Source organism: Prunus mume, linkage group LG7 (assembly GCF_029339155.1).
Source record: "Prunus mume cultivar Tortuosa linkage group LG7, ASM2933915v1, whole genome shotgun sequence".
Classification (NCBI taxonomy): Eukaryota; Viridiplantae; Streptophyta; class Magnoliopsida; order Rosales; family Rosaceae; genus Prunus; species Prunus mume.
Window position 1 is genome coordinate 5,772,530 of NC_142704.1, and position 27,497 is coordinate 5,800,026.

The 27,497-nt window shown below is 39.4% G+C and overlaps 4 protein-coding genes, 1 non-coding gene and 2 pseudogenes across 7 annotated transcripts; 5 read left to right on the forward strand and 2 right to left on the reverse strand.

Annotated features, from left to right (window-relative positions):
• Nucleotides 1-15: 15 nt before the first annotated feature.
• CPI1 (cyclopropyl isomerase) lies at nucleotides 16-3,355 on the reverse strand. Its single transcript, XM_008241226.2, has 8 exons — nucleotides 3,203-3,355; nucleotides 2,967-3,109; nucleotides 2,709-2,792; nucleotides 2,056-2,097; nucleotides 1,523-1,633; nucleotides 1,250-1,441; nucleotides 613-710; nucleotides 16-451 (listed from the first exon to the last, which is right to left on the reverse strand). Exons 1-8 carry the CDS (start codon nucleotides 3,207-3,209, stop codon nucleotides 259-261), a joined length of 870 nt encoding a protein of 289 aa, XP_008239448.1. The 5' UTR covers nucleotides 3,210-3,355; the 3' UTR covers nucleotides 16-258.
• Nucleotides 3,356-4,678: 1,323 nt separating this feature from the next.
• On the forward strand, nucleotides 4,679-8,084 carry LOC103338045 (protein ROOT INITIATION DEFECTIVE 3-like). Of its 2 annotated transcripts, none has more exons than XM_016795663.2 (8): nucleotides 4,679-5,140; nucleotides 5,735-5,848; nucleotides 5,927-6,060; nucleotides 6,168-6,312; nucleotides 6,403-6,605; nucleotides 6,871-6,992; nucleotides 7,294-7,505; nucleotides 7,691-7,852. In XM_016795663.2, exons 1-8 carry the CDS (start codon nucleotides 4,913-4,915, stop codon nucleotides 7,715-7,717), a joined length of 1,185 nt encoding a protein of 394 aa, XP_016651149.2. In that variant the 5' UTR covers nucleotides 4,679-4,912; the 3' UTR covers nucleotides 7,718-7,852. The 2 variants fall into 2 exon arrangements, with proteins under 2 accessions (XP_016651149.2, XP_008239447.2); XM_008241225.3 differs by having other exon boundaries at nucleotides 4,681-5,140; nucleotides 7,687-8,084.
• A 659-nt stretch (nucleotides 8,085-8,743) lies between these two features.
• Nucleotides 8,744-13,008, forward strand: LOC103338044 (argininosuccinate synthase, chloroplastic). The gene is made up of 10 exons (XM_008241224.2): nucleotides 8,744-8,936; nucleotides 9,226-9,284; nucleotides 9,431-9,518; nucleotides 10,499-10,640; nucleotides 10,896-10,944; nucleotides 11,065-11,247; nucleotides 11,545-11,619; nucleotides 11,731-11,916; nucleotides 12,069-12,157; nucleotides 12,252-13,008. The coding sequence occupies exons 1-10, from the start codon at nucleotides 8,870-8,872 to the stop codon at nucleotides 12,796-12,798; spliced, it is 1,485 nt and encodes a 494-aa protein (XP_008239446.1). The 5' UTR covers nucleotides 8,744-8,869; the 3' UTR covers nucleotides 12,799-13,008.
• Nucleotides 13,009-13,698: 690 nt separating this feature from the next.
• Nucleotides 13,699-18,278, forward strand: LOC148915314 (uncharacterized; annotated as a pseudogene).
• Nucleotides 18,279-19,412: 1,134 nt separating this feature from the next.
• LOC103338042 (beta-glucosidase 24-like) lies at nucleotides 19,413-23,275 on the forward strand (annotated as a pseudogene). Its single transcript, XR_016128488.1, has 13 exons — nucleotides 19,413-19,731; nucleotides 19,842-19,933; nucleotides 20,052-20,121; nucleotides 20,221-20,279; nucleotides 20,405-20,480; nucleotides 20,694-20,771; nucleotides 21,288-21,375; nucleotides 21,473-21,731; nucleotides 21,849-21,963; nucleotides 22,116-22,339; nucleotides 22,456-22,484; nucleotides 22,609-22,823; nucleotides 23,025-23,275. The product of XR_016128488.1 is annotated as a beta-glucosidase 24-like (transcript).
• Nucleotides 20,933-21,236, forward strand: LOC148915315 (signal recognition particle RNA). The gene has a single exon (XR_016122426.1).
• Nucleotides 23,276-23,385: 110 nt separating the features above from the next.
• On the reverse strand, nucleotides 23,386-27,497 carry LOC103338043 (Leucine-rich repeat protein kinase family protein). Its single transcript, XM_089055689.1, is given in 10 exon segments — nucleotides 23,386-23,834; nucleotides 23,956-24,067; nucleotides 24,175-24,197; nucleotides 24,275-24,486; nucleotides 24,875-25,082; nucleotides 25,084-25,119; nucleotides 25,252-25,385; nucleotides 25,520-26,849; nucleotides 27,026-27,147; nucleotides 27,316-27,497. Coding segments are annotated over 8 exon segments (2,076 nt in total). The 5' UTR covers nucleotides 26,832-26,849; nucleotides 27,026-27,147; nucleotides 27,316-27,497; the 3' UTR covers nucleotides 23,386-23,795.

Consider the following 27,497-nt stretch of genomic DNA (forward strand, 5'->3'; position numbering starts at 1 on the left):
TTAGGTTAACTCAGATTTCAGAAAGCAGCATTCAGATCAGTTATGAAGCTACAACGACACATGTACTGTGAAAGATGGAATGTAAAAAACGTATGCGTTACCAAATTCTTTCTACGTCCTGAAGATGGAAATTACAACAATCATTCAATATGGTACAAACACCATTGCCATGCCATCAACGACTACAAGAAATCCCGGAGCATGGTATCTTCTCGGGCAGGGAACTAACTCCCAGGTCCCGGTTTGCGCAAGTAGGTGTCAACGTTGATCATCATGTCCCGGGAACCATGGTAGTCCGGGTTGAAGACACTGTTTTGTTTCTGGGATTGGAACAATAGGTCCCAGAAAGATGCGCCACAGATCTAATATTATAGTCACTAGCATTGCAGCACCCAAAGCATCGATAGCCACCCTAGGCAAGTCCCATGGATTGCCAGGCTTTTCATCAATCCTGTGTACATGGATGAATCACCAGCAGTTAAATTCGTATAACATTGAGTAAAAATTTTAATAAATTTTTTAACATGAACAAAGAAATATCATGAGAATTCTGAATGATCCCATATATGTTTCTGATCACTAAGTTGCACCAAAAAACTGTCCACTTCTTACCTTAGAAACATGGGAAAGCTAACAATGAAGTAGATGGCATAAAACAAGGACCCAACTGTGTACATAGATGCCCGGTCGACAAACTGATAGTAAGGGAACTGCACATTTTCAAAACAAAACATCATTGTAACAGAATCTATTCACATTGACGTGGCTATTTATATTGTAAGATATTAACAAATCCTTAAACTGGAGGCATTTCAAAGGAACAGCTTGTAGAAATCATTTATGAAGTCTATTATATCGCAGAGGTCTTACCTATCAACAGAGAATTTCTGAAACAAAGCTGTCTCTTTAAACCAGTAAAAGATAAACAAATACTGATCACAGGCTCACTCCAGACATTATTTTTGTGGTTACGGTGGCCAAGAAACTTTACTACTATATAAATTTTCTTAATAAAGCTGACTTGATTTTCATCACAAGTTTACTGGGATTCTTGATACGAGGGCATAGGGGTCAAATGGAATTCCAAGGGATAAGCAAGACTAAGACTAGAGGGACATGAAGCAACGTATATATGAACTTCAGCATTCTACCTTATCTAGAATCTAATATATTGATAGGGTAACTTTGGAAATTCGTCAAAATTTACGAGTTGTTAGATGAAAGATATCACAAATGTGTTATAACATACATTAGAAATAGCTACAGTCTCCAGGTATGCTATGAAGTAAGAAAGAGCCAAAATCCATGCAGCCTCAGTAACCCATTGAACTCGTTCTGGCAATTCAGCAGTAAAATGGCGTAGTCTGCGAAGCGTTATGTTTGATGTGACATGATAAAATAGGAAGCAAACATGTGTAAGAAGGAAGGTAGTGTGTGGTACCTGCACAGAAATAAAAAAAAGTGGTTAGAAAAGATAAGTAGTCTATTACAGAGTGTTTCTAGTTTTCTAGGTTTAGCTTACATTGTTCATTTTCCATGATGGGAAAGTATACGAAGCTCCCAAAACTGAGAAGAAATAGTGGGTCCAAAAGTAATTCCCAACATAGCTAAAAATTATTATCCACAGGCTGGCCTGTAACAAAAATTAAATTATGGTTCAGGCTAAGCATAAAGTTGTAAATAAAGATGACAAGTGCTAATGGATTGACTGGCGCAGTAAGGCAATGAAGAGAAAAGAACCTTCAAAAGACAAGAACAGTACTAATAAAACTACATTTTAAACCAAAAAAAAAAAAAATCCTTTTTATCACATGTTTTGCAACTTGATAAGATGTGTGATATCATATAAGCACATTAAGTGCAATACAAAGTACCAAACAGAGAAATACACAGCATTTAGAATAAACGATAAGTCCAGCACGAAGGTATAGTCATTGACAAGAACAAATGATTAATAAGCAAAGAAACTAATAAACCAAAGTATAAGTTCCATTGTCTGATGATCTTGTCCTAATCATGACATATATAAAGAATTTCACCCCAGGAAAAACTTGCCTTGACCCAATAACGATCCTTCCAAGACAAGCTGCTATCTGCCTGCAAGCATACTCACAAAAAATTAAAGAAACAAAAAAATGGTTAGAAAAAAAACAAATATTGGGTAACTCATTCCATTCTATTGGACTTTCCAACTGCTAAACCATATGACGGCTCTATCAGTGCATATTTACTCTCTCGTATATTCCTTTTATCTTTAGATACAAATTAGATTCAAAATACTACTAGTTTCAAGAGATAAATGAAGTTTTGTAGACAATGACAGAAAATAAGTTGTGAGTCTTAGCAAAAAGAAGAGTTAGTAGCACAATTTGAGTGCTGGTGGAACTTTTAATTTAACCATCATTTGTTTTGTTTTTTTCAAATTGAAAGTTTTGAATGTTATTTTGAATACCCCATTATAAATGAGAAATGACAGTAAGTTGACAACAATTTTATTCGGGAACACCATTTTCAAGCAAAATTTGGAATAGATTGAACTTGTTTATCTGAAATAATGAATTACATCTAAAGCACAAGGGTGTCAAAATTCACATCAGTACAAAACCCAAATATTAGCAAGAACTCTCATGCTTAGTTGACAACCGTTCGTTAAGCTTTGAGGTCTAATAAGAAATCTAAACTGAACTTTGTAAAGTTGAAGTAGTTACCTTCCCAACGAAGAGCATTGGCAACAAGAAAGCAGGGACTGCTGAAACCAATCCAATCAGCAAATACTCCAATTCCGTAAAGCTCTGCCACAGACGCAGATCAAATTTGATAGTAGATACTTAGTCAACACATATACAAAAATCAGAAAAATTAAACAATTTCATCAAAATAACATTTCCTTCTTTTTCTACTACTCTTTTCATTCATTTTCTTCATTTTTTTTCCCAGTAACCAATGAGACGGTAACGAAACCGAACCTCGTAGAGCTTCAAGGGCACGACAATTCCCAAGCAGAGAGTGAGCCAGAAAGGAGTGTAGAGAAGGAAGAAGAGCTCCCCCCATCTCTTGCTTGGATTGGGAGCTAACCATAAACTCGAACAAGAGCAAGCTGATTCTTTACCTGTGCATTGCGAAACAACGGTTTATCAGAATTCGGATGCCATTTCAAACCCTAATTAAATGGACTTTTGAATTCAACGAATGGGGAATTTACCGCCCATTTTGGTATTCGGATCTTAAATAACGGTGGTTTTTTTTTCGGATCGGGGCGAGCGAGTGTGGAGGTGAAGCTTTCAATGTTTCAGTTTCACTCTTGAGTGAGAGAGCTCCTTCGTGATTGCGCCTAGAGATTGCTGTATCCTGTGCTGAAGATTACGTGGCGGGTTTTGCGAAAATAGGTCTGTTTAGTTAGTTATTTACTCACGTACCAGCGGCCTTAAGAAAACAATCTAATTAATTAATATTACTATCAAATGAATACAAGCGAAAGCGATAGTCTAAACTATAAGGCGATAGATATCACAAACAAGCTATCAAGGTGTGAGAGAATTCAAAGCTCAGACTACTAGTTCTCAATATTGAAGAGACCTCAAGTTCGCTTTTGGTTTAACATGCTAATATGTATAAATTAGCTTTTGGTTTAATAATGTTTTTCTTCTCAATATTGAAAAGACCTCAAGTCTCAAGTCTCATTTCTCATTTAAATTCTAATTCAATATACCCAAACGATGACTCAATCTAAATTCAACAACCTATATGATTGAAAGCGCGGTCAATCTAAATTCTATTTCTCATTTCTCATTCTTCATTCTTGTAAGGGTTTGACATAGATAAATGATAAATAATGAAAGTTTTTCCTTGTAAAGGGTTTTGTATGTTTGTTAAATTAGAAAGGAGAAGGGTGTTTTTTCATACACACTATCAATGTGTCATTTAGATGCAAACATGAGATTACTGATGTGCAATTCAAGGTCATTTTTTTATTGGGCTCTCATGTTGACTCCTGATAAGGGTTTGGTATAGCTAAATTATAAAGAATCCACATCTTTGAATAGAATTATGTTTGTTACATTACATCGTATAACCACACTACTACATCGTTTTACATCATGGCTCTATCTTTGGGGAAGCACAAAGTTTTTATTATCAATATATGTTAGTTTATGACTTAATTTGATGAGGTAACATTTACGCACATTTTTCATAAGACGAACTTTGTGATTAATTTATTAGGTTCAAATCATGTCAAGGTTGTAACCGAAAAGAAAAAATAGCTCAAGGGTCCCCTCTTCTTCGAACATAGTAACGAATTTATCTTTAGAGGTTGTTATTCATGACGTAGTAAACATGTTACGAGATTTAGACGTTTGTGTGAATACTGTTGTTAGTTTATTTTGTTTTTATTGAAAAAAATTAAAAAACCTCAACAAGAAATTTAAAAATAATTTGTCTTTATCCAAGACCCGCTTACACATGTGTCTCCACCCTTATTGGTGAGAAAGATTTTCTTAAAACGGGAATAACACTATTTTGCTATCCCGACCAATAACATCATGACACGTATGATAATACATCCACATGACATAACATTATTGAACTAGATAACAAAAAAGTATCATCCTCTTTTGCAACTAGTTTTTCTCCCTATTGGCCACGGCCAACAGATCATTTATATGCATGTAGACCACCTGCATAACATAGAATAGAACGAAACCCCCTCTTTGCTCCCCAGGTGCTATAATGAGCAAGACAATCAAAAGATGCGTAATTCTTCAACTGCCTTTGTCTCTTTCGCGGTTTTACGTGCCATGCGTCACTCAATCCATGCACGTTCACACAGCAGAAGTCCTTTACAGCTTATAATATATATCACTCTTCGCATTTTCAAGCACAGAGAAAAGCAGAGCAACAGAGAAAGGGAGAGATGGCTAAAAATGGTGGCGAGGCAGTGGTTGTGTGCAGCGACAAGAGCATGGGAATAGGGATAACTATATGGGGCATAGACAAGGGGGATCGTCTTCTTCACATACCAACCTGTGCTTCTGCTCCTCATGGTCTTGTGTGCCTGAGAAACCAGTTCCTAGTAGCTTCTCAGATTCACAAACATGGCTCTGTTGGAGGAGGGGCCATTTCTATGTGGCCCTTGAACAAGGTAATTCTCACTGCTTAGACTCAGATTGTTTGGGGGTTTATATCAATTTTTATGCTGGAACAATTGTAAATAAATCGGTTTAGGAATTTGATTCCCATCCCATGTTGGTTTGAAATTTGTAATTGATCTCTCTCATTTTTGTGTAAATTTTGGCCTGACCATTTATGTGCAAATTTCTGTTCTCTACTTTTCCTAATTGCCAGAAATTTAAACGATGGAGATCTAAATTCCATCATTTAAGAATTCTATGCAATTTTCAATTCCTTCATCCAAACGGATAGTTGGTTTTAAAATTGCAAGCTTGATACGATCTGAGTAACAAAATACCACCTTTACACCAGCAAATTTGGTTAGCCTTTGCAATTTGTCTATGGTCATTGAAGTATAGGTTTGAATCGTATTCTGTTGAGTCAGTCACCTCTATGTTCACAGAACTCTGATGCTTTTGATTCAATTTTACATCCTGAAAAATGAGATAGGAAATAGTACAATGAATTTGAACTCCTCTTTTTTTGTGTGAATTAATACTCATGAATAAGAAAACCATGTTCTTGTGCAATCATATTTGGTTTGTTGTATGCAACATTTTCCCAGCCTCAGCAGCCTATTCGGAGCTACCCACTAGAGGCCATTGGGCCACTTTCTTGCACAAAGGATGGTGTATATCTTGCAGGTGGTGCTCTATCTGGAAACGTTTACCTTTGGGAGGTTTGTAATCACTGTCATCAATTCCTCTGTTCAGAAACATTCCAATAAAGATCTTAATGGCATTGAGGTGATCTGTAGGTTGCTAATGGAAAATTGCTCAAAACTTGGCGTGGACATCATAAATCTTTGAACTGTATGCTGTTTTCTGATGACGGCTCTCTTCTCATTTCTGCTTCAGATGATGGGATGATATGTGTGTGGTCTATGGTCGGGTAATAACTGAACTTGGATTTTGGCCTTGTCACTTTTTAGACTCTAGAAAAAATTTCAGATAATAAGAATTCACAGTGATGCTAATTTCTGATCATTTTGATGGAAGTTTGCTGGACATGGAAGATTCTCAAAGCTTTCCCTCATTATTACATTATTCAATGGAGCATAAATCCTCTATAACTGGCCTGTTAACTACATCAGGCAGTTCAAATGTAGTCTTAATATCAAGCTCACTTGATGGCTCATGCAAGGTTATCAAACTCATATTTGTTCATGCTCCTAACAATTGTATCTTTTGACTGATATATCTTATTACTGAAAGAAAATTATTCTGTGCTTAGGTATGGGATTTAGTCTTGGGAAAGCTTATGCAAACTCAAGTTTATCCGCTGGCGATAACTGCAGTTGTTCTTCACCCAACGGAGCAGCTCTTTTTTTCTGGAAGTATAGATGGAAGAATTTTTGTGAACAAACTTGAAATCGGACTGGTAGAAAATTCTTTGGCTGCTGCTGAAGATCAAAAAGCCGTGATAAAAGGACACAAGTAATGTATGGTGTTTCAAGATTTTTTAGATCATTGGAGATAAAACTGTCCTTTTTCTCAACAGAAATAGTTATAAGATCTCGAGAATGTCTATTTTATTACATGGCTGAGCTTTATGGGTTTGTATTGGAGATAAACATGCACATGCTCTTCAGACTCTTCACACAAGCAGAGTGCATTTTCTGTCAAATCTTCAAATATGAGTTATTGATTTTTGTCCTTTACATTCTATAGTCTGCTGATGAAAGACCCATAATCCCTGCAGGGGAGCTGTCACTGCATTAACCTTCAGTCAAGCAGGTCTGGTATCTGCATCTGAGGACTGCACCATCTGCATCTGGGATATCACCAATTGGGCAATCATCCGAAGATTCGACCATAAAAAAGGTAATCGTAGCCTATAGCCTTATTCTGTTCCCTTTTCTTGGAGAGGTTTGAGTGAGCTAAATTTTATTTCTCTTGGTATGTAGCTAACTTTTATTTTGTTGAAGGCATTTTGTCCATGCTCCAATTGGTTGCTCAAAAGTGGCATACAGTAGAAAAAACATTAAGGGCTTTTGTAATATTTGATTGAGAGGCATGCCTATAATTGCAAAAACGTATTTTGTGCAGTTGCTTTCTAATACAAATCATACTAGACTGAGTTTTATTTTGTATGATCAAGATTGTTGCTCTCTTCTATTACCAGGGGCTGTAACTAATCTGGCAGTGATTCCACAGTCCTCATTGCTTTCTGTGTCAAACCATCGGAGAGTTTCTAATGCATTTGGTGTTTCTTCGCTCGACAAGTATCCACAGCCTCCCAACTCATCCAAGGAGAAAATCCCTCTTCTTTCGTCATGCCACTTCCTCAAAGGAAACCACACCACTCATTCTGGCCAACAAATATATGACACAGAGGTCTCTCTCTTTCTCTTGCATACATATACGCACGTAACATTAGGACACGTGCACACACATACGCGAACAACACACATGCACAGAAAAATGGTATATGACTTGGCTAGTAATGTTGTGCTATATGCCTAAGCACCAATTAATCAAGAGACATCTTAATTATTTGTCATACAAATTTGGGCAGGAAGAATTCAGTCCTGCAGCAATGCAAATGAAGTTGGAAACAATCCTAGAGCACCGGATGTGGGCAACAAGAATGGCAAAACATGTGATGGAGATGAACACGCATTTGCAGACACATTTGTTAGACTTGATGCAGAGCGGATTGTTGCGGTCCACGTCTACTGAAATTGATTCACCTCCAACAAAAAAGAGAGAGACTCGCATGTTTGATGAGAGTCCCCCATTTCAGGGAGAGAAGCAACCATAATCCTCTCAACTCATCTTGTTCCCATCCCATGTCACATGTGTTTCCTCCTTTTGTCTATAGAAGTTAATAGTGCAATAGGAACGCACCAACTTTGCAAGTTTTTGCTTGGCTAGTCTCTTTTATCCTTGCAATAATTGTGATTAACTTAAAAACTGTTCCTTTCTTCTTGTATCAATGTACTCTGTCTATCTTTTTGACCCCAAAAAAAAAAAATGTACTCTGTCCATAAGGAAATTTCTCTATTGTCAACTTGAACATAGAAAAGGTCAAATATGCCCTCTTATTCTTATTAACAAGAAGTGTATATATTGAACATTTAAGGACAAAATAAGAAAATGTTAAGCCAACGGGTTAGTCTCCGTGATACTTTGGTAGTGCTTGTGTATAAGAAATTTCTCTTCCCCTTAAGACTATCGCTTATATTATGAAAAAGAAAAAAGACTAAATATAATATGAAATAAATTTCAATTACAATAAGACTAAGAATTCGCCTTAAATATCAAATAACACTTGTATGTAACAAAATCCTAATTAAGTAAGAATTCGCCAATAAATATTCAATATGCCCTCATATTTTTGCCATTTATAAATCCGCACCAAAAGAAAAGGATAAAAAAAATAGACGAAGAAAATGCGGGCACAAGTTGAATAAGTTATGTATATGGACAGATTCCCTCTTATTTTCCAAATGCAGTGCAGTTTGCCCTGTCGGCGTGGTCACCCGTGGGTGGATGGGCATTTTGGTCAGAGGAACAAAAATATTGTATTGGTTAATTTTCTTTTTTAGGTCGGAAAAGTATTTGGTTAATTTGGCTATTTTCAAAACCAACAACCTCCTTAAAAACTCTAAACCCTTGACACTCAGAGACGCATACAGAATCATAGCTCACATTCCTTCACAGACAAACACTCTGCTCTGGTCTCAGCCACTGCCACCATGGCCCAATTGAAGTCCATTTCCGCTTTCTCATCCTCCAACCTCGCTTTTCACGGTCCCAAAAGAGGTACATTCTTTCTTTTCATCAGAGATGATACATATTCTCAATAGCAAATTCATAGAATTCTAGAAGAAAATAGGTTCCATTTGTTCTTAGAGAAAGCGGAATTCATTTCAGATTGATGATTAAGGATTCTGTAAAATTTGCGGATAAATTAACAGTACCCAGACACTTAAATGCTTAATTTTTAATGGAAAAATAGTTGGATTGCAGTGTGATGGTATATATATATATATATATATATATATATATATGATATCATATCATGTATCACATCTTTTGTTTGTTTGAGCAGAGTCATTTCCGTATCATGGCAAAGTTTGTTGTCCAGGGAAATTATCTTCATTTCAAGAGGTTGCTATACCTATATCCATAATGCCTTGTACATATGAATTTTCTCTCTCCTTATGACTCTTGTTGATTACTTGATTTTGGTTTCTTCCTGGGTTGTTTACCCTTTTTTTCAATTTATAAATTTTACAAATAACTGGTTTCTGCAGTTTGGGGCAAGAAAGAGTGAGCTACAGGGGAATGCATTTGCGGTTTCTAGTGGCAATGGGAGTGTAACTAGAGCTCATGGCAAGCAAGGTGGGGTTGCCTAGTCAGTGGTTCTTTCACATGTTGGCCTTGGTTCTGATTTTGGATGTTACCGCTGTTGTTTCGTTTTATTTATGTTTAAATGTTTTGGCTATGGAATTTGATCTAAACCTATGCATGTTGTAGTTGTCTGGTTTCTTGTGTTTTTCATACTGACACCCACACATGTGTATATTATATGTTTTGTGGCATCTCAGTTATTAAAATGTACTTAATGAGTTCATTGTGGTGATCTGATATGGTGAGATGACATTAGTGAAACATTTGGACTATTGTGAAAAGTTTAGCAAATTAGTATTTTGTATACATGTTGTGCATATCCGTGAATGTACACATCTAGACAGTAAAACTTCCAAATCAGGGGATGATATGTAGGATTCTTCTGTAAAGATGCATGGGTATGTTAGGTGGCATTCTAGTTTAATGCCAGCATTTCAGCCCATGGGAAGAGCAAACAAAACATCAGGTCCTTGCCTCCCCTGATATTTATTTCTGGGCTGCTGAACTCACTTGAGCCCTCAATATAGAGAATTAGATAATAAGGTAGAAAAGGCCCTTCCGAGCTTGAAGTTTTCTTTTTATTTTACTGTTAAACCATGGCTACGGGTATGTTTGCTATGATTGTTTATTTTAAGCATGCAATAACTTTATAGACCTGTGTCCTCTAGAATTTATTTTGTGATGAGGTTTTGAAATCCCCTTTAATTAAGTCATACCGTATCTACAGATTCTTCTTGCAAGTTGACTGTCATTGGATACCTAGGAATATGTTTAGCCACAGAAAATTTAGAATTGTTGGATCACAACATATTCACATTCCAAGGAGTGAACATTCCTGTTAGAGAGATAAAGGAGTTTAAATGAGATGCCATTATATGATATTTTATTTTCTAAATTCACTCATCCACTGATTCTGTAATATACTAATATTTGAGGTCCAAGATGCTAATGTTATCTTCATATCAATGCAGTTATTAGAGCAGTGCTGCCCAGTTATAGTGAGACAGAAGTATCTGGATCTACAAAGGAAAGAGGATTACGTGGCAAGTTGAATAAGGTTGTTCTGGCCTATAGTGGTGGCTTAGACACATCAGTCATTGTTCCGTGGCTAAGGTATTACCCCTGTATTATCGTACTGTCTGATTAAAGATTAGTGAAATCCCCTTATTGGATAGTTCTCTTCTGTGTGCTGCATACAGCCTGTTTTATGTATTCCAGGCACCATTTCTTTAGACTCAATGTTAATGCCTATTGATGCATATTGCATGTGTCATTTCTTGTGTTTTCTAAGGTCACAGTTACCTTACTAGCTTATACTTCTGATTATTTACTTTCTTGTTATGGTTTTATACGATTATTTACTTGCAGGGAGAACTACGGTTGTGATGTTGTTTGCTTCACAGCCGATGTTGGTCAAGTAAGTTAGGAGTAGCAACATCTACTTCAAAGTCAAAATTTTCTTGTTTCTGCAATGTACTTTAAGACCATGATAATTGGTTCTGACTTGCGTGTTTGCTACTTGTTTTAAAATTATCAGGGTTTAAAAGAATTGGAAGGTCTGGAAAAGAAGGCCAAGGCCAGTGGGGCTTCTCAGTTAGTAGTTAAGGATCTAAAGGAGGAGTTTGTAAAAGACTATATATTCCCTTGCTTGCGAGCTGGTGCAATCTATGAGAGGAAATACTTGCTGGGGACTTCAATGGCCCGCCCTGTTATTGCTAAGGTGATCTCTCAATTTGATGCTTGGAATGTTGTTTTAGTTATAAATTCATTACCTTTATGGATTGATATTTACACAGCCAAGACAAATGTAAAGAATTGGTTCTTGAAAAATGCATATGCTCTTCCAAGGTCTGTTCTGTCTGGTTTGATTCTGGTAGATAGAGCTGAGTATAGCTCCTTAATTACTTAGTTTCATATATTTTGTCGTGTCCACATCATGATATATCTGTTACTTTTCTCATTGAAAAAAAATATATATCATAATGATTACTTCATACAATGACATTCCTGAAAACAGGCCATGGTTGATGTTGCCAAAGAAGTTGGAGCTGATGCCGTAGCTCATGGATGCACAGGGAAAGGAAATGATCAGGCATGCCTTGCAACTCAGTGTTTAATATTACAACAACTCATGTATTTCTTTTTTTCTTTGGTAATACCAACTCATGTATTTCTTCTGACACAACCTATCTTGTCTGCTTAGGTTCGCTTTGAGCTGACGTTTTTCGCTCTCAATCCCAAACTAAATGTTGTGGCTCCTTGGAGGGAGTGGGATATTACAGGTAGAGAAGATGCTATTGAATATGCTAAGAAGCATAATGTGCCTGTCCCAGTGACAAAGAAATCCATATACAGCAGAGATGGCAATTTGTGGCACCTTAGTCATGAGGTACAATTTTTTAATCTCTTCTATTAACCTTTTCTTTTGTCTGGATAACTACTATCTTTTCATATCAAATCTTTTTGGTTCTCTCTAGCTTGTTGTTTGAGTTCTATAATTCTCTCTCTCATTTGTGTATGTATTTATGGAATTGATCAAAGGGTGATATATTGGAAGACCCAGAAAATGAGCCTAAGAAGGATATGTTCATGTTAACAGTCGATCCAGAAGACGCACCAAATGAACCTGAGTAAGTCCCACTTTGAACCTATATATTTTAGCTCTTACTTTGTGTTCTGAGTGCATTTTCTTACGTATCTTGCCCATGTTCTCATGTCCTATAGGTATGTAGATATCGGGATCATTTCCGGAATTCCGGTCTCAGTCAATGGGAAAAATCTGTCACCGGCATCTCTACTTGATCATCTAAACCAGATTGGTGGAAGACACGGAATTGGCCGTGTGGACATGGTTGAAAACCGACTTGTTGGTATGAAGAGCCGTGGAGTGTATGAAACTCCTGGAGGCACCATCCTCTTCGCTGCTGCACGTGAGCTGGAGTCTCTAACACTGGACAGAGAAACAATGCAGGTTAAAGACTCGTTAGCCCTGAAATACGCGGAGCTGGTGTATGCAGGCAGGTGGTTCGACCCGCTTCGTGAATCTATGGATTCATTCATGGAGGAAATCTCAAAAACAACCACAGGATCAGTGACTCTCAAGTTGTACAAGGGTTCAATTACTGTGACCAGCAGGAAGAGTCCGTACAGCCTGTACAGGCAAGACATCTCGTCATTTGAGAGTGGGGATATATATGATCAAGCTGATGCGGCTGGGTTCATTAGGCTGTACGGCCTTCCCATTAGGGTGCGAGCAATGCTCGACTCTTGAGGGATGAGGCTAGGCTCTCAATGGCTGTCTTAGTTAGAATTAGAACCAAGGAGTGAGCTTATATAAATGTTAGCCAGTGGTTTGAACAAAAATTGAGTTGTGGCTTCAACTTATAATTCCCTTCTTTAATAAACACAAGAACAAGTAGTTAGATTAAGGCACTCGCATATGTGCCACTTGTTTTATTTATATATTTATTTTTGTTCGATAGTTAATGTATTAATTCAGATAAATAAGGGAAATCTACTCTTGAAAAAAGAAAAAATTTAATTCGTCACAAAATATCCTCAACAGCCAACATACACACTCGAATTATATAATTTTTTAAAAAAATTTGTATCAGCATAGAAATGATTAAATTTCTCTAGAAAGCCTATCGATTATACCTTCTAATTTTTGTCAACGTTAGCCAAAAAAGCCTAGTCCTTCAAAGCCACATAGTGTCACGGTCCGCATGTTCAAGGCCCAGCCCGTTGGATTGATCATGCTAGACCACTTAGCTCCATGTCCAGATTCGTTGTATAGTAGTATGGTAGACTACAGTTGGTGATAGTAGTTGGTAGATGCCGGTAGGTGACATTGTATCTTAGCCACCTACTGTGGTGGTAGGTGGGATAGGGATAGTATATAAGGAGGATGACATTGTGTATCCTCACCTCACAACTTGTAAAGCATTTGAGTAACAATACAAGCATATATTCTCCCAAACTCTGTTAAGCATTCTTATTGTTCTTGCTCTTGCAATTGTTTTTTGCTTGGTTCGATCTTGTGTTGGTAGGAAGGAGGCTGACTTAGTTTGTTCGAGAGGCGATCAAGTCTAAGGCCGCACGGAAGGAAGACTCCGAAAAAGTCATCCCGTGACAGTTGGTATCGAGCGAAAGCTCAAATCATTCGAAAAACATGTCAAAGAGCGGATCCGATGTGGAGACTGATCTGTCCAAGGTCAATATGGATCGTGGGGGCAAATCAAAGAGGGAACGATATAGAGATGTTGTAGCCATGATGGAGAATGCCGTGGTCGAGTTCGATCAGAGACTCGAGGAGGACGTCCTTATGAAGGTGGGCTTCGAAGCTGTGATGGATAAGCTTGAAGGCCAATTCCAGGAAGCCCTCAACTCCGCGCTAGACAACATGCAGCTAGATGTTCAAACCAAGTTGGATCATTTCATGGCAGAGCTTACTGCGCTTCGTGATGAGGTGAAGGATGTGAAGGGAGATTGGGCCTTGTGCAAGGAAGCTGTCTTGAACAAGACCCGAACTCCGAAGGAACCTAAGGTGTTAGATTCTTTCAAGCCCAAATCCTACAATAGGTAGATGGAGGCGAAGGAGCTAGACACATTTCTGTGGAATATCGAAAGGTATTTCAAGTATCTGAAGCTCGAGGATGATGAGCCCAAGATCAACACGGCAACGTTGTTTCTCACCAACAATGCTCTCATATGGTGGCGTCGTCGATCCATGGAGATCGAACAAGGTACGTTTACACTTGAGACTTGGGATGAATTTAAGAAGGATATTATGCTGCATTTCTATCCAGAGAACGCCAAGTATGAGGCAAATGAGAAGCTGAGATGGCTAAAGCAAACTGGAAGCGTGAAGGACTATGTCGCCACGTTCACCAACCTGTTGTTCGAGGTGCCTGGCATGACGGATGAAGACAAGCTCATGTACTTCATGAGTGGCCTACAGAATTGGGCCAAGATGGAGTTACAAATGAGACATGTCCAAACCTTGTCAAAGGCAATTGCTGCAGCTGAGTCTCTTGTTGAGTTCAAGAAGAGGGATCAAGGCGACTCCAAGTCCAAAGGAAAGAAAGATAGCAGTGGATCTAGTGGGGGAGACAACAAGCCAAAAGGGGGTAGCAAGTCCGGAGACAAGTATGACGGTCACAAGTCATCCTGGAAGAATGATAAAGGTGACAAGGGGAAAGACAAGTCAAAACTAGCTTGCTACTTGTGCGATGGAGCGCACTTGATGCAGGATTGTCCGCATAAGAAAGCCTTGAACGCCATGAACCAAGAGAAGGAATGGGATGCCGAGAGGGAAGCGAAAATGGAGGCCATTCACCGCTTCAATGCCCTACAGGCCAAGGGAGCTCAACCATAGGTTCAAGCCAAAGGTGTGATGTTCGTCGATGCCGTAGTGAATGGCAAGACATCCCTTTGCCTGGTGGATACAGGTGCCTCGCACAACTTTATGTCAGTGTAGGAAGCAAAGAGACTTGGGTGTCGAGTCTCAAAGGAAGCACGCAGTATGAAGATGGTGAATTCAACTGCCAAACCGATTGATGGAGTAGCTCGTGGTGTGGAGCTACACATTGCTGCTTGGAAGGGAGTGACTGACTTCTCTATGATCTCGATGGATGACTACGATGTTGTGCTAGGAATGGAGTTCATGGACGAGGTAAAGGCATTTCCCATTCCATTTTACAATACTATGTGCATTGCACAGGGTGGAACAATGCCATGCATGGTGCCAGTGGTGAGGCAACAAGGCGAGTCGAAGCTCTTGTCAGCCATGAAACTTTCCAAGTCTTGGAAGAAGGGTGAACCGATGTTCCTTGCAACTATGAAGATGGATATAGTTGAGAAGGAAGTCCAACCCGTCCCAAAAGTTGTGGAGGCAATCCTTAAGGAGTTTGAAGATGTCATGCCTAAGGAGTGGCCCAAAACCTTACCACCTAGGAGAGAGGTGGATCATGCCATTGAGTTGGAACCGGGTGCCAAACCCCATGCCAAAGCGTTGTAGCGGATGACACCTCCTGAGTTGGAGGAATTGAGGAAACAGTTGAAGCGATTGTTGGACGCTGGGTACATCCAACCGTCCAAGGCCCCTTATGGTGCCCCAGTCTTGTTTCAGAAGAAGAGAGAATGGACACTGAGGTTGTGCATCGACTACAAGGCGCTAAACAAGGTGACCATAAAAAACAAGTATCAATCCTTTTGATTGCAGATTTGTTTGATCAGTTGGGAGGAGCTAGGTACTTCACCAAGTTGGACCTGCGCTTAGGATACTATCAAGTGAGGACCGCACCGGAAGACGAACCGAAGACCGCATGTGTAACTAGAAATGGGTCTTTTGAGTTCCTTGTCATGTCGTTCGGCTTGACGAACGCCCCTGCTATCTTTTGCACTCTTATGAACAAAGTATTCCATCCTTTCTTGGACAAGTTTGTTGTGGTTTACATCGATGATATTGTGGTGTACAACAATTCCCTAGAGGAGCATCTTGAGCACTTGTAAAAGGTCTTCCAAGTTATGAGGGAGAACCAGCTATATGTGAAGAGGGAGAAGTGCTTGTTTGTCCAAGAAGAGGTAGAGTTCCTTGGTCACAAGATAAGGGGAGGACAATTGCTCATGGAGGAGGGCAAGGTGCGAGCTATTCAAGAATGAGAACCACCAACCAAGGTACCCGAGTTGCGGTTTTCCTTGGGTTGGTCAACTACTATCGCAGGTTCATCAAGGGATAGTCACCATTGCCGCCCCCTTGACAGATTCTTTGAAGAAGAACAAGGCTTGGGAGTGGGCCCCGATGCCAGCATGCCTTCGATGAGTTGAAGATGGCACTTATGGAGAAACCCGTGCTGAGACTTCTTGATCTTAGTAAACCTTTTGAGGTACACACTGATGCATCAGATTTTGCTATTGGTGGTGTACTCATGCAGGATGGACACCCATTGACTTTCGAGAGTCGGAAGCTCAATGACACGGAGCAGAGGTACACCGTTCAAGAGAATGAGATGACAGCCGTAGTGCACTGCTTGCGGACTTGGAGGCACTACTTGTTGGGTTCTCGGTTCGTGGTCAAACGACAATGTTGCCACAAGCTACTTTCAGTCCCAACAGTTGTCACCCAAGCGAGCTAGGTGGCAAGACTTCTTGGCGGAGTTCGACTACAAGTGGAGTACAAGTAAGGAAGACAAATGTCGTTGCCGATGCCCTAAGCAGGAAAGCCGCACTAGCAGCTGTTGTACAACCCCAGAGTTCTCTCATGCAGAGGATACGAGAGGGCTTGTTACATGATCTCCAAGCCAAAAGTCTGTTGGAGCTTGTCAAGATGGGAAGACAAGAAGATTTTGGCTCGATGATGATGTTCTTTATGCAACAGGGAAGATGGATTTATGTTCCAAGGTGGGACAATCTAAGGCGAGAGCTACTGAAGGAGTGTCATGACTCGAAGTGGGCGGGACATTCAGGCACTCATTGGACGTTAGCCTTGATGAGTGAAGCTTACTATTGGCCACAGATGCGGGAGGATGTAGACTCGTTCGTGCGGACTTGTCTTGTATGCCAACAAGACAAGACATTGCAAAGCAGCCAGGTGGGTTGCTAGAGCCACTTCCTATTCCAACCAGACCATGGAAGAGTTTGTCATGGACTTCATTGTGAGTCTACCCAAGTCAGAAGGGTGTGGCTCAATTTTGGTAGTGGTCGACAAGTTCACTAAGTATGCTACCTTCATCCCGCACCGGCGGATTGCAACACGGAGGAAGCTGCACGCTTGTTTCGAAGCATGTGGTGAAGTATTGAGGATCCCAAGAGTATTATCGTGACCGCGACACTCGCTTTCTGGTAAGCTTTGGACGGAGCTCTTCAAGCTACTTGGCTCACAATTGAACTTCTCTACCAGCTTTCACCCACAGATGGTCGACGGAACGGTGAACACGCTGTTGGAGCTATACTTGAGGCACTATGTGAGTGCCAACCAGGGAGATTGGGCAAAGTTGTTGGATGTTGCTCAGTTCTCATACAACTTGCAGCGGTCGGAGTCAACAGGGTCAAGTCCTTTTGAGTTGGCAACGGGACAACAACCTAGGACACCGAACACAGTGGTGTTAGGCTGCACGGGAAGTAGCCCAGCTGCATACAAGACAGCCAAGGAGTGGCAGGTGACTAATGAGCTGGCTCGGGCTCAATTGGAGAAGGCAACTCGGAAGATGAAGAAATGGGCAGACAAGCACAGGCGAGATGTTGTCTTCCAACCAGGTGACTTGGTCTTTGTGAAGCTCAACCCCTCTCAACACAAGTCTACTAGAAAATTGCACAAGGCATTGTTGAGAAGATATGAGGGCCCATTTCCTATCATCCGATCAGTGGGAAGAGCTGCTTACCGTGTGGAACTATCACCTCGATTGAAGATTCATTTGGTGTTCCATGTGTGCAATCTCAAGCCCTACCATGCCGACCCCGAGGAGCCAAGTCGTGGAAGAGTCTCAACGAGCTCCACCTTTTATGGTGACTTCATTTGACAAGAAGGTTGAGTGCATCATGGCCAAGCGAGAGGTGCGACGCAAGGGTGTACCGAAGTACTTTGAGTACTTTGTCAAATGGAAGGGCTTGCCAGAGTCCGAAGGTAATTGGGAGAAAAAAGAGTCTTTGTGGAAGTACAAAGACATCATCGAAGCATTCGAATGAGAAGGATCTACCGTGGGGACGAGGACGTCACCAAATTAGGTGGGGGAGAATGTCACGGCCCGCATGTTCAAGGCCCAGCCCGTTGGATTGATCAAGCTAGACCACTTAGCTCCATGTCCAGATTCGTTGTACAGTAGTAGGTAGACTACGGTTGGTGACAATAGTTGGTAGATGCTGGTAGGTGACATTGTATCTTAGCCACCTACTGTGGTGGTAGGTGGGATAGGGACAGTATATAAGGAGGATGACACATTGTGTATCCTCACCTCAAAATTTGTAAAGCATTTGAGTAGCAATACAAGCATATATTCTCCCAAACTCTGTTAAGCATTCTTACTGTTCTTGCTCTTGTGATTGTTCTTTGCTTGGTTCGATCTTGTGTTGTAGGAAGGAGGCTGACTTAGCTTATTCGAGAGGCGATCAAGTCTAAGGCCGCACGGAAGAAAGACTCCAAAAAGTCATCCCGTGACAATAGGCAGACCTAGTCCTTCAAAGCTAGGCAGTTAAAGCCTGCCTAATCTCCCCCGACTAGAACAAATTGTGATCCACTGTCGTCTTGTGTGATGCAAAACCATCGTATAAGTGAGCGTTGTCTCTTGCAAGACGACTTTTTTTTCACCGTCGTATGTTAACAATTCAGACAACGGTTCTAGTATAAAATTATCATCTATGTGAGTTTAAATTGACCGAAACATGTTATTTTCATAATCTAGGTGTACAAAATTCAGTTATTTTCTGTCATCTAGATGTACAAAATGTTGGAAAAGATGACGAAAAATCAAAGAGCCAATAAATAAATATGGCACTCCCAGGATTTGACTTCTCCCAGCCTTGTGTAAATAAAATGGGCAAAAATAACACTCTATCTTCCACTAAGAAAAATAATGGGAATACAATAATAATCTCACCAAACACCGGTGGCTAAACTCTCTCTTGGTTTTTTTCTCAAGAGGATTTTCTCTCTCACACAAGTGAGGTTTTCTTATCTCTCAAAACTCTCTGTGTTTTGGTGTTCTGAGGGATGCATTTAACTGAAAGAATGCAATTGCTTTTATAGGCAAACGTTCCTAACTAATTGGTGGCCATGCATGAAAGAGAGTTCTTCTCATTTTCTCTTCCATTTGTTTTCATCAAATTTTCCCGTCCTTTCTTTTATTTTATTTTAATATTTATTTCCTTCTTTTTCTCTCCTCCACTAACGAGGGAAACCCATCACAAAATTCAATAACTCACTTCAAACCAAATCGATTTTTATAAAAACAATTCTATTATTGAATTTGTGATGAATTATACCTAACAAATTCTTCCACATTTATTGTTCGTATTTGTCTTTGAGTTGATTTTTGCCTTGGAACATTCTCCTCCAGACTGTTTTGGTTTGACTTTTTTATTGATGTACACCTAAGAAGGAGAATGTTCCAAGGCAAAAATCGTTTGCGGATCATGGATTTCTCACCGCCATGGTTAAGGAAATTACAAGGGATGTGTGCCATTGCTTTGTTTGCTTGTTTAGCACAAGGTTTGTAATTAATTATATTTCTTTTAGTTAATATTTCAGGACTATATTTGAATCAAAGGAAAAAAAAAAGACTACACTTGAGTGGATGATGTTGATTGATCATATTCCAGGTCCTGTAAATGCATCCAACCCCCCAGAATTGGAAGTCAAGTGGTCTGACTTCCCTAGTGATTTTGTGTTTGGAGTCTCTACTGCTACACAGGTGCATAATAATTTCTGCTATGTTATTTAACTCCATATGTACTTTTATATATGGTTTTCATCTTTGTATATATATATATATACATATATGGGTGTATTTATAACTATGTTGGGTGCAGATTGAAGGATCAGCAAAAGAAGCAGGAAGAGGACCAAGTGTTTGGGACTACTATGTTGAGAAATTCCCAGGTTCATAATCATATCTCAAATATAATGCAGAATTTCTTTTCTTTGGCAGAGTATCATGTTCATTCTCTTTTTGTCTCTGATATTTTCCTTTACATTCAGAAAGGATTGCAGATCACTCCAACATGTTTACGGCCCTCGATTCATACAAGCGATACAAGGTGCATTGCAAGAGGAGCCTGTGATAATTAAACTTCTCCCATCAAATTTCATTTGCTATTCCATGCATAGATGTGAATTTTTAATTTTTGACATACATTTGGCCAATAAACAATTGTAACTGCAGGAAGATGTGAAGGCTGTGAAGAACCTTGGAGTTGGGTCTTACAGATTTTCCATCTCTTGGACCAGGATTCTTCCTGGTAAGCATCTTATCTACTTGTTGTTTTTCTTTGTCAAAATGCTTTTGTGCTTGTGTCGTCGTTTAGCTATTTTTAGTAGTGTTTTTATGTTGCTTATTTTGAAATACTATAATTTGATATCTAAATGATTCTCTGTGTAGCTAGAAACTATAGCTTTGTTTTTGTGCTTTTTCCACAAAGTCATATGCAAATTTGTTATTGGATGTGTTTCAGAGGGAACCTTGAGTGGTGGAGTAAACCAACAAGGTATTGATCACTACAACAACCTGATTGATGAACTGATCAAGAATGGTAAGTAGCTATGCTATTATTATTATTACTATTTATTATCAATATCAATTCTAGCAGTCACAAAATGAGTGTTTATATAACCCAATTGCACCACTTTATCCCACATCGGCCAAAGCAAAATAGAAACAACAGTTCATAAACCCAGCCACATGGCACCTTTCGCCGAGCTATGTTGCGCTAGCTTATGACTCAAGCGAGGGCATTGAAGTGGTAGAACAATGGTTCGACTCATCTGGCAGGGTTGGCAGTTGCAATCTGCTGGCTCGCCCATTCCAAGCTGTGAGTTGTGTAATGTGGTCCATGCGAAGGCTTGGGCCACGTGTATCTTAGAGCGGAGGGCACAGCGTGAGGCTGGTTTCACAGAGCAGCGAAAACCTCCCGCTCACGGCAGTGGAAGGATAACGAGTCGGTGCTACACCAACCCAATTTGCCTGATGGGTTGAGACCAGGTGAACCACCACTTCTTTTTTCCTTCCTTTTTTTTAATGACATTTCCATCTTATGTTTCTAATGCAGGCATCACACCATATGTCACTATATTGCACTTTGATGCACCACAAGCTTTGACAGACAAGTATGGAGGCCCCCTAAATCGCTCCTTTGTGTAAGCACACCCCTTCTTTAATTATACTATTTTTTCGTGTCTCGTAGTTTGCGAAAAAAATATATTACTCATATCTTCCATATATCACAATTTACAGGGATGATTTCAAGGATTATAGTGAACTTTGCTTTAAATTTTTTGGAGATAGAGTAAAAAATTGGATTACAATCAACGAGCCATTAATTACTGCAAAATTTGGGTATGATCTTGGGGTTGATCCACCAGCAAGGTGTTCTGTTCAAACAGCATATCCATGTAGTGTTGGTGGTAATTCAGCCACTGAGCCTTACATTGTTGCCCATAACATTCTCCTTGCGCATGCCGCTGCTGTTGAGCTCTACAGAGAGAAGTTTCAGGTGACAGAGGCACACTCTCAGTCCATGATTGAATTTGTTTAATGGAGTTTTGTCCTCTGCATATCTCAAATTTATGGGATCAATTTTGTCTTGGCTAATATTATTTTTTTCTTATAGAGAAAACAAGGTGGACAAATTGGAATTAGTCTTGTGGGACAATATGTTGAGCCTTATTCAGATCAGCAGAAGACAAAGCTGCAGCAAAAAGAATTTTGGATTTTGAACTTGGATGGTTAGTATTTTCTACTTTGATCCTAAATTTACTTGCTTGGTACAAATTAGGGGCCCTCCCAATTTGGAGGCCCTAGGCGGCCGCCTTACCCGCCTGTGCTCAGGGCCTCCCCTTGCATATTACATATTACTTAGACCGTGTTTCTTATTTAGGTTTGTGGAACCATTAGTGTATGGAGCTTATCCAAGGAGTATGAGACAGTTAGTCAAGGACAGGCTACCCACCTTCACCGAGAAAGAGACGATGATGGTCAACCGGTCCTTCGATTTTATTGGTATCAACTATTATACCAGCAGATATGGCAAAAATGAGCCTGCAAGTTCAGGGAAACCAATTTCCTATAGCAACGATCAATTAGCTTCGTCGTGGACTAGAAGTAAACTTTAAATTATCTCACCACTACTGCTTGTTGTGTGAGGGGTTGTGTGTTAATAATAGGTGGTAAGTTTCAAGCCTAACATGGTTTTCTTACTCGTGTTGTGTTTGTTGCAGATGCGGATGGAATCCAAATTGGTCCTCTGGTAAGAAAAATTGGATAGTTCTGCAGTTTTGTAACAAAACTTGTTATGTTAATAAATTGGTCAGTTCTTTCCATCTTTCTATATATATAAATGTAGCAAAACTTAGAACTCATTTACGGTGCAGGCTTCAGGAAGCACGTTCCTCTACAGTTATCCACAAGGTCTGCAGAAACTTCTAGAGTTCATTAAGAAAGAGTACAGAGACCCTAAAATCTACATTACTGAAAATGGAATAACCGAAGAGAGGGACGATAAACTAGGGCTTGATGAAGCACTTAAGGATCCACATAGAATTCAATACATTCTTCAGCATTTGTACCGGATCAAGATGGCAATCAAGTGAGTGACTAACTTATTTCATCTATTAAGTACTGATCAAGATCAACTTGTCAAGAGTTGAATGCAATGCATGTTTGCTTTTGAGAGTTTCTTACATGGAAGATTAACTCAAAAGCTTAAAGATCTTGGGCATCTCCATCCATTGTCAATTGGTTTTGAGTTGGATGCTCCATTTACTTGTCATTTCTGTTTTTGCTGCAGGAGCGGTGTGAATGTCCGAGGATATTTCCACTGGGCTCTATTTGACGACTTTGAATGGGGGAGTGGCTACACCACAAGATTCGGGGTTTATTTTATCGATCACAAAGACAATCTCAAGCGCATTCCTAAACTGTCAGCTAAGTGGCTCCCTAAATTCCTAAAGGGTCAGGCTTGATGTATTGAAAATCTTAGACATAATAAAGCTCTAGATGGTTGATCATGCTTCCTTGCATAAAGAGTTACCTATATTATGTTGAGTGGGAGAGAGCTTGAAAAAAGACTGCCTTGAAGGTCAAGTGGGGACTTTGAGGTAAATGGGGTGCAGGAATTTTTGTGGTAACTAGTTACAGTAAGAAAGTAGTTTGTTCAGTCAATTCTAGTTTCTTTTCCTGATACAACACAATTCATATTTAGAGGTAGTAGATGAGATACACATCCCAATTACAAATCTAGTAAAAACTACCACAATTGAGGCACATTCCTTTGTTTATTTAGCCTCAGAAGTATGCTATAAATTGAAAATTACAATACTGAAATGGCAATGATTTGGAGTAGCAACAAAATTACAATTTACAACTCAATACTGATGTGATGCAGAGTCAAATCTTCGGTCTCCATCCGCTGTTGCCTGGACTTGAACTGCGTACTGTAAGTTCCAAAGGATGTCCTCAAAAGATGGACGGCTTGACTCTGGACAAATACATTTGTTTGTTATAGAGATCACGATCGATAAAGATTCTTGTGAGCAAGTAGCTAGAACAATTGGTTCAACTATTTTCTTCCGGCCATGTCTAGGCTATTAAGAGATGCCTGTAAAAAATTGCAGAATTATGATCAATCAATATCCATCTATGGTCAGAAAGAGGGCATGATTGTTGATAGTAGCATATATTAATAAGATCTGCATTAGGCCAGAAATTAATTTACTTGCCATATCATTTTGCATGAAAGCCTCTCTTCTATCAGACTTGGAAGGTCCAACAAGAGCTTCAAGTAATATATATCCAAAGCTATAAGCATCATCCTCTAAACTTATCATTTGCCTAAACACAATAATTAGAGTCAACCTTGTGGTTAAATTTCAACAATCAAATAACTCACTACGGAAAACATGCAGCAAATACACAGCAAAATATGATGTAAATCTTACCATGATGAAAGGCCATCGTTTGCCTACAAACCAAGAACACAAATCAGAACTACACAATTGCAGGGCCAACCAATCATTTCTTTGTTATGACGAGACGTACCTTAGATTTATCAGTTTCTTCTGCAAGAATGGACAATCCATAGTCACTCAATTTTGCCATGCCATGCTCATTTAGCAAGATATTGTTCATCTTCAATCGGTTGCAGAAGAAACCAGGAATAATTCCAGTATGTAAGAATTGCACAGCTTTGGCCACACTAATTAGAACTGCCAATCTCTCTGACCAGTCGAGAACCTTTCCAGGACTATTCCCTACACATACATTGTTGTAATAAAGAAGTTGTTCTCCAAAAAGAATAATATGATGAAAAAAACTTTCAGGCCAAATCAATTTTGAAGCAAACTGTCTTTGAGCTTGACTTGAGTTTGAAAAGATTCCAAGTTTTTGTGGAATCTAGTACCCATTCATGTACATAAACTATTTTAACATGATGAAAATATGATAATTTTGTATCTTTAACCATATTAATAATGGCAAGAATCAGCATGCCAAGTGCAGTCCCATGGGCTGCTTTAGTTGAGAATTGAAACATATGCAAGCAAATATCAAGAAGTAATTATATTGGAAAACACATGCAAAAAGAGGTGCACATTTCAAATGCACCAAGAAAATATTTCATATTTAGTTTTATAAATTTACCAGAGAGATGAGCACGGAAGTTCCCATTTGGCACATATTCAGATACAAGATAGACCTTGTTTGGACTGTAATCATCTCGTACACTACCGTCAAGGCAGTGCCCTAAAAGGCATACCAAATGCGGGTGACGGAGCTTAGCAAGTAGATCCAACCTGAGTTTAACGTTTCGAATTGAGTACTTCTTTGACAATGGCAGGCACCTTATAGGAAACTAGAGTCCCGTTGTATAGTCTTCCTTTGTAAAGCTGAATGTCAAAGGAAAGAAGCTTATAATGCAGATTGAAGTTTTAATTGTTTGTTGGTTTAGTTAAGCTGGCATCACAATCATTATTTAAAGTGATTGAAAGGGCTCAACTTAGACAGAGATGAAACTATACCTTCCCATATGAACCTTCACCCAAAAAGACAGAGTTGTCAAAGTTGTTGGTAGCTTCCATCAACTCTTCTAAAGCAAATGTCCTGCACACTGGGAGACCTTGTATACCTACATTTGCAGCTTGTGAAATATACCCTGAAGAACATAAAGGAACCAACTTGGCCAGCTTAAATGTTCATCCATTTTTAAATGAGGATCTGTCTACAGAAAATGAGAGAAAAAGAAAAAAGAAAAAAAGAAATCTACATTCTTGTTAGTGGTTGACCTACTTGCATTCGCTAGAATCTCAGAGGAGAGCCCTACTGCTGAGTTATCTTCCACTGATTTATGCAGTAAATGCTGCTCTGATATCCCCCGAGGGAAATATCTTCTACAGAAAATGATAGAGCTTAAAACCAAAAGCACTGTGAGCACAACTAATCCTAGAATCACACCCACCAAGATCCCTACATCTTTTCCTCCATATTGTTTTTCCTTTGGGCTCACTTCCTTGCAATATGATAGTTCATGCTGATGCTGCATAGCAATGGATAAGCAATTCCCACCAAACTTAACAATTCTCTTTTCTGATTCAGTTCTCAAACAAAAAGGCAACTCACCTGTCAAACTATTATTTGATATATCAATGTAATCAAGTTTGCTTCCGCAGATTAGGTGGCCTGGAAGTGAACCACTCAACAAATTTGAAGCCAAGTCCAAGTAACTCATATTGGGCAAAGAGAATAGTGCAGCAAGAGGTGTGCCGCTGATTGCATTGTGTGACATATCAAGGTGTTGAAGCCCACTTAGTGTGCAATATTTCTTAGGAATCTCACCAGAGAAGGAGTTGTTGCTGAGCAAAAGCATGACCAACCCTTTTGGCATTGAGGGTAGCTTAGAATTCAATTTGTTCCCACTCACATCCAGCACATGTAAGCTGCTTGAGCTACTAAGATCTGGTAATGAACCCTTCAACTGGTTGTTCCTCAAGCTTAGAGTTGTAATGTTGGAGAGTGAATCAAACCACTTGGGCATAGTTTCATTTAAAAAATTGTCATCAAATTTAAGAGTTTGAAGCTTCACCATTGCAGAAACCTTGGGTGGAATTGAGCCAAAGAGGTAGTTTGAACTCAAATCCAGATATTGAAGGGAAGACAACCTATGAATTTTATCTGGAAGTTGACCCCAGATGCCCAAAGACACAAGACTGAGGACTTTCAAACTGTTTAGCCTTGCCAAAGTAGTCACAAAAGAATCCAAAGAGAAGGCCTCTGATAAAGTTTGGTTTGGAATTGAAAACCCATTAAAGTCACTAACTGTTGCTGGCTTATCACCCACGACTCTGAGCTCGGTGACAAGATTGTCCAAGCATGTCATGTGTACTTGTGAAAGTGAAGAAATAGAGCAAAAATCTATGGTGTGATCATTCCAAATTTCCAGTTGCCTTGGGTACTCTAAATGCTTCCTTAGCTGCAGAAGCACTTGGGTCTGAGATGACTGGAGTTGATGAGTACCCAGAAAAAAGAAACTACTTGCAAAACAGCATAGCAGAAATGATCTACAACACCCCATGAAAAATTCCCTTTTCTTAGCAATGCCCATGAAGAAATTGTCTGAAATCTGCACCAAAACAAAAGAAGAACCCAATGCTTAATAAGGCTAAAAATTATTAGTCGAACAGAGTTGAAACCGGGGATGGCTCATTGAAGATGAAACAGAAATACAGTTGTGGAGGTATAGAGAAGCTACAATAAATCAGGAAACAGAGGAAAAGACCAAAAAAAGCAAGCACCGACAAGCTAAAAGACAAAAGATTCCTCAAGCATTTGAGAAAGTTCCGCGCAGCAAATGAAGCAGGGCAGAGACAGAGAAAAGGCAGAAGCTTTGAAGTCCCAAGATGATCGCTCAACTTATTTCACTGCATTCAAGCAAAACAAGCAAAACCCACGAAGGAAAAACAAATATCTATTTGAGCAGCATGTGAAATGAATGCAATAATCATTGAAAAAAAAATTGAATTATACCAGAAACTTGCTTTGCTGCTAATAAAGATTTTGTTGTATAAAGAAGTGAGAAAGTGGGGTACCTCAATTTATGGCATTAAAGTTTTCCCACATGGTGTTCTTTCTTGAAGATCAGGGCTCTCTGTCTGCAGCATTAATGGAGTAGGTTTTACTTCTTATACTCTACAAACCAGTCTTCTTGCCCTCTTTCAGCAGCAACTTGAAAACGTAGAAACATCTGTCCGTCACCTTGTTTTTGGCTCGT